Source organism: Coloeus monedula, assembly GCF_965178545.1.
Source record: "Coloeus monedula genome assembly, chromosome: 3".
In the NCBI taxonomy this organism is placed as follows: Eukaryota; Metazoa; Chordata; class Aves; order Passeriformes; family Corvidae; genus Coloeus; species Coloeus monedula.
The window spans coordinates 1,442,074-1,454,226 of NC_138783.1; the positions used below are offsets into that span (position 1 = coordinate 1,442,074).

General features: G+C 58.0%; 2 protein-coding genes across 2 annotated transcripts in view; both read right to left on the minus strand.

The window, feature by feature from the left end:
* ARHGEF17 (Rho guanine nucleotide exchange factor 17) overlaps window positions 1-6,983 on the minus strand; it is a gene marked incomplete at its 5' end in the record, with an annotated part of 28,702 nt that extends 21,719 nt beyond the window's left edge. Inside the window, one exon of the mRNA XM_082279199.1 lies at window positions 4,062-6,983. Coding sequence (XP_082135325.1) covers window positions 4,062-6,983 — 2,922 coding nt within the window. The remainder of the gene's footprint in view (window positions 1-4,061) is intronic.
* A 3,758-nt stretch (window positions 6,984-10,741) lies between these two features.
* Window positions 10,742-11,734, minus strand: P2RY6 (pyrimidinergic receptor P2Y6; the record flags this gene model as incomplete). Its single annotated transcript, XM_082278216.1, has 1 exon — window positions 10,742-11,734. One exon carries the CDS (start codon window positions 11,732-11,734, stop codon window positions 10,742-10,744), a length of 993 nt encoding a protein of 330 aa, XP_082134342.1.
* Between the last annotated feature and the right edge of the window lie 419 nt (window positions 11,735-12,153).

Genomic DNA, 12,153 nt, shown 5'->3' on the forward strand with positions numbered 1-12,153 from the left:
ACAAAAATGGGCAGAGATAAGGGGATTTTGGCACTGGGGAAGAGTAAAAACTGGGCAGAGTTTAGGGGGACTTTGGCACCAGGGAAAGAAAAGAAGCAAAAATGGGCAGAGTTAAGTGAATTTTGGCACCAGGGAAGGAAAGAGTAAAAAAATGGGCAAAGATAAGGGATTTTGGCACAGGGGAAGGAAAGAATAAAAAATGGGCAAAGATAAGGGATTTTGGAAGTGGGGAAAGAAAGAGACAAAATTGGGCAGAGTTGAGGGGATTTGGGCTGGGTCACCGCCCTGGACACGTTGTCTGGCCCTGTACCATTGATCCCAGGGTCCATCCATGCCACTGACAGGCAGCACCACCTGATTCCAGCCAACCTCTCCACACTCCATCCCACATCTCACCTCTCTGAAGGGCTGCCTGTGTGCCTCAGTCTCCTCCCACTCCAGCATTTTGCTGAGCACGGCGGATCCAGGGACGCAAAACTTGGGCAAACCATCGGAGCAGGGAGAGGAAAGCCAAGATTTGCCCATTCCCACCTTTTCCCCTGCAGCTCCTTTAATTACAGACTTCCAGTAACACCAAAAAACGGGAACACTCCCAGCCACAGCCCCAAACCTGGTTTCTGTGGAGATTTACAGAAAGAGAACGGAGGGAAACTAAGTCCAAAGATGACAAACTTTAGGAATATATGGCCGGTGCACGGATCCGGCCTTTGAGCTGTCCCCACAGCGAGGAGGAGCTCCTGGAGGATGAGCTGGGAGGGAGGATGCTGGGGAGGAAAGGGGGTGGTTTACGCAAGCGTCCCTGGGAACGCGACCCCGGCGTTTCCCTCCGGGATCCCCCTCCATCCCTGATGGCTTTTCCGGGGTGCGGCCGCCCCGCTCGGGGAGCAGCAGGTGGGGAAGGCAGCGGCCAGGGCGCCGGGGGCCGCGTTCCCACGGCTCCCGTGCTCCCCAGAGGTGCTATATTTAAATCAATATTTTCCTGTTTAATCCAACTGCTGCTAAGTCAATAAACACAGCACGACAGCGAACATACCTAATTTTCCATCCCCAGATGGATTCAGCCATGGGGGGAAGAAAGATCCAAGTGGTTGCCAGTCTGGCATCCTGCTCATACTTTCACTGAGCAGCAAATGGACCCCAAATCCATCCCAAATGCATCCTAAATGCATCCTGCCTTGGTGCTAGGCTTTGTGGGGCTGCACATGGGTGTACACACATGCTTGTGTGTGTTGCCCATTCCAGCAGCTTTTGGGATGCTGGAAGCAGGAAGAAGTCTTTATCTTGAGTTTTTGGGTTTTTTCTCCCACAGGATCTGCCAGAGCAGGACGTGCTGCTAATGACCCCCGAGGAATTAAAAGCCTCGTGCCCATCATCAGGCACAGTGTGAAGGAGTTCTGCACCCAGGATGGCTTGGTTGGCTCCAGCCCCATGGAGAATTGCTGGAAAGCACCCAGGACAAACAGTGCTGCCCCCGAGGGAGAACAGCATGTTACCTCTCTGGGTGGGATGTGCCAGATGCACCTCTGCCAAAGCCACCACCAAACCATGGGAACTGGGAAAATACCCTGGGGGAATGATGCTGCAGGGACACTCAACCCCAGGAGAATATCCCAGTACAGTCAGCTGGAGATGGACACCAGGATGGACAGACCATCACATGATACGGTATGGATGCTCCCACCCCCCAAAATTCCCAAGTGGAGATGACCATTTCCCCACACAGACTCACAACCTTGCAATGCCGGCCCTTTCCATTGAGTTAGGGAGGGGAAAAAAAATCTAAAAGTAAAAAATAAAGCTTATTTCTTCTCTGCTGCTCAGGGAGCACATAAATCCCTGTTCCCAGCCAGCCATCCCAGTGCCAAGTTACATCCGGTCCTCGGTGCTCTCACTTCGAATTAAAGCAACTCCCTTGCAGGGCTAGGTCCCCCTCCGCCCCCCCAGGCAAAGCTGGTGCCATCTGAAATAAAACATCCCAGCTCTTTACTATCTAGTAAATCAAAAGGAGAAATAAAAATCCTGGTTTCAGTTAGGATATGGCTGGAGCACAAAGAAATCCCAAGGCAGGAGAGAGATTTGAAGATACAGCTTTGGTGTTGCCCTTAAAAGGGAAAATTTGCACCCTCTTCCCCAGGGCCGGAGGGTTCAGGCAAGGTGAGGAGCAGCATCCTCAGGGTCTGCTTCCACAGGGGGGGCCCATCCACCTCAGGAGACGCTCGGCCAAACAGTTGGTAAAAACCCACCCAAAATCATCCCAAAGTTGGGATCAGACCAGGGCTGGGGGTGTATCGGGGTGTGGGGTCAGCAGAGCATCCCTGATACTGGGGCCATCAGGTACCGGCCCCAGGACACCACAGGGAGCTGCCTGAGTAAGAAATGTCTCTCCATAAATTATTAAAATAAACCATATATTATATAAACTAAGTACATTAATTATTTAGAAATGCCACTGGGTGCACAGCCTCATCTTGGGGACCTGCCAACATCCCCAAGGTGGCACCAGCCAAAGCTCCAGGAGGTTCCTCATTAACCCATTTTAATTATAACGCTCAATGGTTCCATAGCACATCTCAGCCCAAGATGAGAGAAGACAAAAAACTATACCTAAACTGGTCCATCAGGCAAAAACTGCTGCCAACCTCACCCCAAATTCACCCAAAACATCCCCAAGGATGTTTCACACAGTGGCCAAGAGCTCCCTGTTCTCGGCCACCAATGGTTGTTGTCTGGCCGTGGGGACAATGGGAGAAGGAGCTGGATGGCGAGCAGAAACCCCTGGAGAACATCTTGAGGGGAATACTGCTGCAGGGATGAAGGATTCCAAGAGAATAACCTGGGAGAATGATGCTGTGGGGATGCCAGAGCCCAGAACATCCTGGGAGTGATGATGCTGCAGGGATGCTGGATCCCAAGAGAATATCTTGTGAGGAGGATGCCAGACCCCAAGAGAACATCCTGGAAGGAAGATGCTGCAGGGATCTGGATTTTTGGAGGATCCAAAGAAAACCAGCCTTGCTCCATGTGGCTCTGCCCTGGCCAGCAAGGGTTACACGGCCGGGCTCAGCCTGGGGACTTCACGCTTGGCTGCCGGCGGCTGCTGGAAGGGAATGGTCCAGCCCATCCTCTTAAATCGGCATCAGAGCAGGGGGAGAGAGCCCTGCCAGCATCATTCCTGTGAGCTCTCCGCAGATCCCCCGCGGGAACGGGTATTTCTGGGCTTCTCCCAGAGCTATTAAAAGCCCCGTGGGTGCTGGCACTGCTGTGCCTCAGCAGGAGGTGATGCTTCCAAGCCCTTCCCGGCACAAACACCCGGAGTGATGGGAACCCGAGTTCGTGTTCAAACAACGGCCAAGGGGCCAGCAATGCCAAAAACCCATCCCAGGAAAGATCCCAAAGCACGCAAGTGCGCTTCAGGGTGAGCAGAGCACCTTCACATCCCCCAGCCTGCACCAATTCTTCCCCACACAGGATCAAACTTGTACCTACCGATCAAATATTCAGTGCCTGCACAAAAATGTTTCCCCCCATTTTTCCCACCCACCAGCACAGCAATGCTCATGATCCCAAGTGGAGGGATGGCAGTTTTTTTGGGAGGGAAAAGGCAGATTTGCTTGATAAGGGGTATAACATGAGGAATCCCAAGCAGGAGGATTGTTTAAGCCTTCCCAGCCAAGGAAAAGGCAATTTTTGGTTCAGCATCTCAGAGATGGTCAATTTATCAGGACCTTATATAGAGAGATGTTATATGTAAACATAAAATGATATATATATATTTATAAAACCCTCTTCCACCAAATTTTGGCGTTATTTAACCTGAAAACTTCTTTTTTCCCATCCAAAAATTGCTTTTTTATCAGGGAGGTTGCTCCAACAAACAAGAGCTCATCCCTTGGGGACCACCGGAAAGGGCTGGGAGGGCTCTTGGCCATCCAGCAGTGCCTCCGCAGATGGGAATCTGTCCACCACAAGGGACACACGACAGGCCCCCAAGGCCACCAATGCTTTAGATGGGTCACGTACCCTGTGAAACAAAGGTGCTTTTAGGATGGATGGGCACTTACCACCTGTGGCTTGGTCCTGGGGCCGTGTTCATCGGGCAGCCGCGAGCACCGGGGCAGCCGGGGCGGTGGGGCAGCGGGTGGCGAGCAGGGTCCATCCCCAGGACTGGGGGACGTGTCACCTGAGTTGAGGGCCAGCATGTACCGCTTGGTGACATCCTCCAGTGAAGGAGGCTGGAGGGTCGGGAAGGATTTTCCAGGTGAGCGGCCGGCAGCCGGCGCAGGGAGGTGGCCGTGGTGGCCGGAGGGGACGAGTGCCTCGGGGACGGTGATGGGGACAAAGGTGGCAGGCTCGCTGGTGTGACGGACGTGCTTGGTGGCCAGGCGGCTCTTGGCGAGGACGGCGGGCGCCGGGGGCGGTTGGTTCTCCTGGTGTGCCGCGCGGTTGGAGCGCTTCTTGGAGCTGCGGCGGGCGATGCGAGGGGACAGCACGTCGGCCAGCTTGGGGTCAAAGCCATAGCCGCGGCCGGTGCCCGGCGCTGCTGGCTGTGCCGAGAGGATGGGCTCGCTGCTGGACGGGGGGATGCTGGGCTCCAGCTCGCTGATGGCCTCGCCGGGACCCTCGAAGGCGCCGGCCGCCAGCTCGCCGCGGCGGCTGGGGTCGCTCAGCGACTTCTTCTTGATGGTCTTGCCATTGGCCTTGTCATCGCCCAGCTTGGCCATGGCGCCGGGCTGGCTGACAATGGTGCGGATGAGGCTGCTGTAGTCCCGGGGCCCATCGCTGCCCAGGGACAGGTCGCTGCCCGCGCTGCCTGCGCTGCCCGCGCTGGCGGCGGGCTGGGGGATGCCCGCCTTGGCGCTCAGCGAGCTCAGCAGGTTGCTGTCGACGGAGAAATTCTTCGCCTCCTCCGCCACCGAGCATCTCCGATGAGGCATGGGGTCACTGAGGGAGCGGTAGGGCTCAGTGCCACCCTCGCTGCCGCCCTCCATCCCATTGGCGCCCGCTGACGGGAACTTACGTCGGCGCCGCAGGCTGCCAGGGGTGCTCGGCGTCTCAGGTTTGCCAGCTGGAAGGTCTTCAACCGCTGCCGTCGGGTGAGCGGGCAGTGGCATTTCGGAGTCACCGGCTGCCAGTCCAGCACTGGGTAGCATCCAGGCGTCCACAGCTTCATGCAGGCCTTGGAAGGGGATCCCCATGGGCTCTGGCTCCGTGACGATGCCCTCGTCTGTCACGCTCGACTCGTGACCCGACAGCTCCTCCACAGATTTACTGCAAGCGAGGTTCTCCTCTGACTCCACATCCTTCAAACACCGTGTGCTCTCCACCTGTCCCCGAAGGGTTGCATCTGTCATCCCTGTCGGTGCCACCACCTCAGCGCCCTCCACACCTCCACTGTCCTTCTGTTCGGCAGGAAAGCCGTAGTCCTGCTGGGAACCCATCCTGCTGATCTTCTCAAACACTTGCCTCGCCTCCTGGATGTACTGGTCCTGGATGACCATGGGGAGAGGATCCTCGTCCCCCTGCTGTCCCCCACTCGGAGCCACCCGGTCCTGGCTGTCAGTAGAGGCCAGGAGGAGCTCGGAGGAGCTCTGCTTCATGGTGCTCTGTAGGAAAAGCCGCCGCGTCCCAGATTTTTCAGAGCAGGTGAAGGACTTGGCGCGACGTAAAGTGGCCGTTAGGTCCTTGAGCGTCGGCCGCTCGCCCGGTGCCCAGCGGTTTTGGGGATGAGTGGCACTGCAGCTGCCTGGGGAGGGGCTGGCAACGCTGGAGCATCCATCGGAGCCCACGTCAAGGCCGATCCTCACCCCTTTCTTCTTCACCTTCAGCTCTGAGAGGTCTGATTTGAGGAAGCTGAGGAGTGTCAGGGTCTCGGTGGCAATGTCGGGGTTGGACAAGGACTTGCGGTGCTTGGCCCGCTCCCCTTCCAGCGCTGGCTGGTGCAGGCTCTCGCTCCCATAGTCCGGTTTTGCCTTGGCCACGCTCTGGGGCAGCTTGGGGCGGACACGAACCCCCGGCTGTCCCCACGCCAGGCCATCGCTGGCCCCGAAACTGGGCGATCGATAGATACCATAACCTGCCTGGAGAGTCCGTCCTTGGTTGGGCCAACAGATCCCAAACTGCTCCTCTTCCTTCAGCGTCTCCGTGCTGGAATAACGACTGCTGCTGCGTGACCCGCCGGGGCTGCCGAAGGGCAGGATGTTCACCTTGGAGACGCGGGCCACCATGGGCAGCGGGTGGCGGGGGACCACCCTAGTGCAGCCTTCGGCCTCGGCATCGCCATCCGCCGTGCCCTCCTTCTTCTTCTTCCGTGCGGCGCGGGGCCGGTGGGCAGCGCTCTGCCCTTCGCCTTCGCTGCCCGATGAGGCGCGGGGAGAACGGGCCGCCGCCGCTTCATCGTCCCCGTTGGAGCGGGGTGATGGGGAGGAGGAGGGTGGTTGCGGTCGAGTCGAGTTATGCCAGGAATGCGGGCCGGGCTCCGGCGGAGCTCCGCGGGGAGAGCGGAGCGCCGGGTGCGGGACGCGGCTGCGGGGCGGAGGCGGCGGGGGAGCTCCGCGGGCGCTCCCGCCCCCACTCCCGCTCCCGTTCCCCATCCCATTCCCGGTCGGTCCCGTCGGCTGCCGGCAGCTTTCCCCGAAGAGTTTCCGCATCGCCGGGACGCTGGGCCAGCGCGGCGGCTCCGCGTTTAACCCCGGGCCCGGCGGCGACGGCGGCGGCGGCGGGGGCGGCGGTGGAGCCGGGGACGGCGGCTGAGCCCCGGCATGAACCGGGCCCGTCGGCTCCGGCTCGGTGAAACGAAGCGAAAGCTGCCGTACCGACGGGGCCAGGCTGCCAAAAGCCCGGCCCGGTTGCTGCTCCGCGATCGGCGCTGAAACTTTCCTACCCGGGAAGAAGAAGGAGGAGGAGGAGGAGGAGGAAGGCGGGGAGGAGGCGGGCAGGAGGCACCGAGCCGCCGCTACCCCCCGGCCGCTGCCCCCCTCCGCCATTGTCGGTGCCCCCCCGCCGCCGCCGCCGCCTCCGCCCGCCCCCCGGCCCCGCCGCCGCCGCGCCCCGGCCCCGGCCCCGCCGCAGGCACCGCCCGGCCCCGCTCCTCCTCCGGGCTGCCGGCGGGCTGCATCCCTCCCGCTTTGTTTTCTCTCTCTCTCCCCCCCCCCCAACCACTTTTTTTTTTTTTTTTTTTTTTTTTTGGCTTTTCCTCCTCCCTCACCCCCTGCTTTTTTATTTGTTGCATTCAAATAAACTTTCCTCCCCGGAGGCGGGGTTTGCTCCCGCAGAGGGGGAGGGTTGAAGTTTTGCTCCCTTTTTTTTTTTTTTTATTATTATTTGTTTAATTTTTCCTTTTTTTATGGAGGGGATGGGGGGAGAGGAAGGCGGCTTTAGAGCTTCCCTCTCGCACCCCTCTGTATCTTTCACCCCTCTCTGGTATCCATCAGTACCCCCCTGCGTCCTTTTTTTCACCCCCCCCCCCCCCCCCCCCCCCACTGCCAGCATCCTTCATCCCTCTTCCCTTATATAAAGGAGCTTATGAAAAAGTGGGAGAGCAACTTTTTACATAGGCAGATAGTGATAGGATGAGGGGGGACAGCTTTAAACTAAAATAGGGGAGATTTATATAGCATACTGGGAAGAAAGGCTTCCCTGTGAGGCTGGGGAGGCCCTGGCACAGGGTGCCCAGAGAAGTTGTGGCTGCCCCTGGATCCCTGAAAGTGTCTAAGGCCAGGCTGGACAGGGCTTGGAGCAGCGTGGGACAGTGGAAGGTGTCCCCACCCTTGGTAGGGGGTTGGAATTAGATGGTCTTTAACATCCCTCCCAACCCAAACCATTCCGTGATTCCCTCCATCCCTTCCCAGCTTTTTCTTTTTAGGGGGAAACAGGATAAATAATCAAAAATGTGAGTTCCAGCCAGAGATTCTTCCCATCGCAGTGGATTTCTCCAGACCCTGCTTTGCAGCTCATCTCAGGGAAGGGAGAACACCTTGTTCCCGACTTGCAAAGCTCTCCAGTGAAGCACTGCCCCGTGAACAGACTTTCTCGTGGGTTTTCAGCATCATTTGTCAGCGCTTGCTATTTGCAGCATATAACCCTTTTTTTTTCCCCCAAGACAGCAGATTTATCGCTGGGGATGTGAAAAATGAAGGTGGCTGGGATGGCTGGTGGGTGAGCTGTGGCCTTGGCAGCACGGGTGGGGCTGGAGCGGTGTCCTGGCCACGTAGAGGACATTGCTGGCTCTGACCTTGAGGCACAAAAAAACTGAAAAAAACCCCGATCACCTCCTGTAAATGCATTTCTTAGGACCTAAAAAGCTCCTGCAGCGATGCCGTGAGATGCTCCGCCCCAGCAAGTATTCCTTCCCTGGCTCTCCCTTCCCACCCTCCGCCCTGCTTCCCCGCTTCCCCCAGTCCTGGGCTGCAAGGATGATGTGCCCATGATGTCCCCCCCAGCTGGCATTTTGGGAAAGCCGTGTATTTCATCCCCGCTCGGTGCTGTAGGAGCTGTTCCGCAGCTGCTGGCTTTGAGCGCCTTGCAAGCAGAGGAGATTTGTCGAAGCGTTCACCCCATTTCTAAGGGAACCCTTTACTCACATCACCCTGCCTTCCAGGCCACGGGAATTGCTGACAGGACCCCAAGGCTGGGCAGGACACGGTGAGACTGAAAGACAGCTCTGTGTGTCCCCTGCTCTTAAAAACGTTCCAGATTAGTGATTCCAGTGTCAGGAACATCATCCTGAGGCTGCTGGATGTCACCACCTGAGCCCATGCAGCCCCTGCAGCCACCACCGAAAAGGCTTTTTGGAAGCTGATTAATTTTTTTCCCCCTCGGAGCTTTATTGTGGTTCAGTTTTTTTCGGCCATCTCGTCCCATGGGTCCTATCCCAGGAACTGGGTGCTGTGATGGTGCAGAGCTCCTCCTTCCCTCCCTGAAGCCAGGTGGACACCCACGGATCAGCTGGATTTCTCCAAATCTAAATATTTTGCGCCCTCTCCTGGGTCCGGATGGCGTGGCCCGGCGCTCCCACCCCGTCACCTTCCTCCTGTCAGGGAAGGGTTGGGGACATCAGGCTCGGGCTCTGTCGGGGTCCCTCCCCCCCCCCCGCCATGAGAGGGGCCCTGAAGGCGGCACGGGGTTTCCCAGCCCCTGCTCAGCCCCGCTCCCATTGGCTGTTCTGTGCTCCCTGCGCGGGAAGGACCCTCGGGCCCGGGGCGGCCTCAGCTCCTCGGCACAGCCCGGCCGAGCGGCTGCGGGGAGAAACAGCTCTGAAACAGCTCTCACACAGCTCTCACACAGCTCTCAAACACCTAGCAAGAATCGGTCCTTATTTATTTCTTTTCCACGGGACTCCTGGTTTGATACATCGTGTTAGAGAATCCCCACTGTAAGAGTCCTTGGGTGGCCAGGTACCTGAAGAGACACCGTGTACCTGCAGGGAGCAAGTCAGGATGGAGCTGCACGCTTGGCCAGCTGCTGGCAGCCAAGCTGGAGGTATGCTCAGCCCTGGAGATTTGAAGCGAATTACTTAAACCAACTTAGATGTGATTAGTATAAGCAGACATGAAAAATGCTGTTATCCATGTATGTATTTATATATATACACTGTATAGATACATATATTGTGTTCAGACAGAATTTCTGCACTGCAGAGCCTGCACTGGGCCACAAACCTCCCTCTGCTGGGATGTATTCTATGTCTGTACATACAGTGGGTGTATACACCCATCTGAGAAAGAGCAGGGAGTTAATTCTATACATCCTGTATGTTAGAGAAGGCTCGCAGAGCGATGAGTGGTGCATCCACCTCGCAGATCCCTCCTCGCTGTGAGGGAGCAGCATCCCAACAGAGGCTGTGGGAGAAAAACTCAATCCCCAGCCCTGTGGAGAGGCCAGGCCAGCTGTGGGATGTGCACTGATGAGGATGACGATGCTGAGTAGCTCTCTGTGTCAGGGGTTTCCCAACTCTGTGCTGGCTCTGATTGTGGTGGATCCTGGTTAGGAGGTGACAGCAGGGCACCACAGACACCAGGATGGGCCAGATTTGGGGTGCTGGGCTAAACAGGGAGCTGGATGCAGATGAAGGTGCCCAGGCAGGTGACAATGCTGCTGGCTTGTGCCTAACCCAGCCCATGATCATGGCTTCAATGGGAAATCCAGCATGGGTGTTCCAGCTGCCCTTCTGTCCCCTTTCCCTGTTCTCAGTCCATCCAGGGGACCTCTTCCACCATTTTGCAGCACCAGCAACACCAGTGAGCCTGTGTCTCTTGCTGGTGTGACTTCACTCTGGGCACTGGGGGATATGGATGTCCCAGCACCATGCAAAAAACATGCGTGACACTGACCTTGAGCTGGAGAAACACATGGCCCCACAGTATGGGCTGAACCAAGCCCTCCCCAGCCTTTGCATGCTGTCCCCATCAGGGAATTTTTAGTTGAGTACAGGGAGAAATCATTCCCCAGCAGCTCATCCTGAGCCAGTGATGTGTCCTCCACAGTCCCATCTTGTTCTCCACGGTCCCAGTGGATTTTTTTGCATCAGTGGCTTGGAGCTGCTCCAAGCGAGTGACTGAGCCAGGGAGAGGACACTGGACCTGTGATGGGGTTCATACTGCACCACTGCAGGCTGGAGATGGGCTGAAAGTTTGGGAGATGCCATCCTCCCGAGGATGTCCCCAGTGAAGCCATCTCTGCTCCGTGGAGCTTAGAACCGAAACTGCTCTGTGCCTTGGTGGCCCCGAGGTGGCCTTGTCCTCGCCTAGGAGCCATAGGTGACGCAGTGGTCGTGCCGCCACTTGGAGCTCACCTTGTCGAGGAGGTAACGGGTGCTCTCGCGGAACTTGCGCTGGGTGAAGTAGAAGAGGATGGGGTCGAGGACGCTGTTCATGCTGGCGAAGGGCCGCGTGCACTTGTAGGCGATGGCGAAGGCCTGCAGGGCCGGGCAGGGCAGGGTGGGCGAGGAGCGGACGATCAGGTAAATGGTCTTGGTGAGGTGGAAGGGGAAGAAGCTGATGGAGAAGACGATGACCACGATGATGACCATACGCACGGCTTTGTCCTTCCTCTTGTGCACGGCCAGGCCGATCAGCTCGTCCTTCTGGCACAGGATGCGGGCCATGCTGCAGTAGCAGGCCAGGATGGCCACGAAGGGCAGCAGGAAGCCGGTGAAGGTGAGTGTGATGCCGTAGGGGAAGTAGGCGGCGGAGCGGTCGGGTGGGCTCAGGTCGTAGCAGACGGTGCGGTTCCTCTGCGTGCCGGTGGAGGCGAAGATGAAGGTGGGCAGGCACTGGGCGATGACGATGAACCACACGGCCGCACACACCAGCCACGTCAGCTTCTTGCCCTTCTTCTTGTGCCACGAGGCCAGGGGGTGGCAGATGCCCAGGTAGCGCTGGATGCTGATGCAGGTGAGGAAGAAGATGCTGCTGTGCAGGTTGGTGTAGAACTGGAAGCGCACGAATTTGCAGGTGAAGTCCCCGAAAGGCCAGTAGTCCTTCTGGGTGTAGTTGTAGATGAGGAGAGGCAGGGAGCAGACGTAGAGCAGGTCAGCCGTGGCCAGGTTGAGCATGTAGATCATGGTGCGGCTCAGCGCCTTCCGCGCCAGCCAGATCTGCCCGATGACCACCGCGTTCAAGGGCAGCCCCACCACGAACACCACCGAGTACACCAGGGGCAGCAGGACCTGCTTGAACTCCTCGTGGTAGGTGCAGGAGTTCCTCCCTGGGCTCACAAGGGCCGTCAGGTTGGCCATGGTGCTGTTCCCACCTGTCAATGTCCTCTCTGCTGGTGTGGCCTCTCCGCAGCACCTGTGAATGTCAGAGGGGACAGCTGGTGACTCGTCTGTCTGGTGTCACGTATGCCCTCACAGGATGAACCTGGACCAGTGTTCTGTAGGCCGGGGCAACCCCCAGCATCCACACAGGCTGGGGGATGAAGGGATGGAGGGCAGCCCTGAGGAGGATTTGGGGGTGTTGGTGGATAAGAAGCTGGACATGACCCAGCCATGTGCAGTCATGTGCAACCCCCTGTGCCCTGGGCTGATCCCCCAGCATGGGCAGCAGGGAAGGTGGGGGGGATTCTGCCCCTCTGCCCTGCTCAGGCAAGACCCCACCTGCAGAGCTGCCCCAGCCCTGGGGCCAGCAGCACAAGGACCTGGAGCTGCTGGAGAGA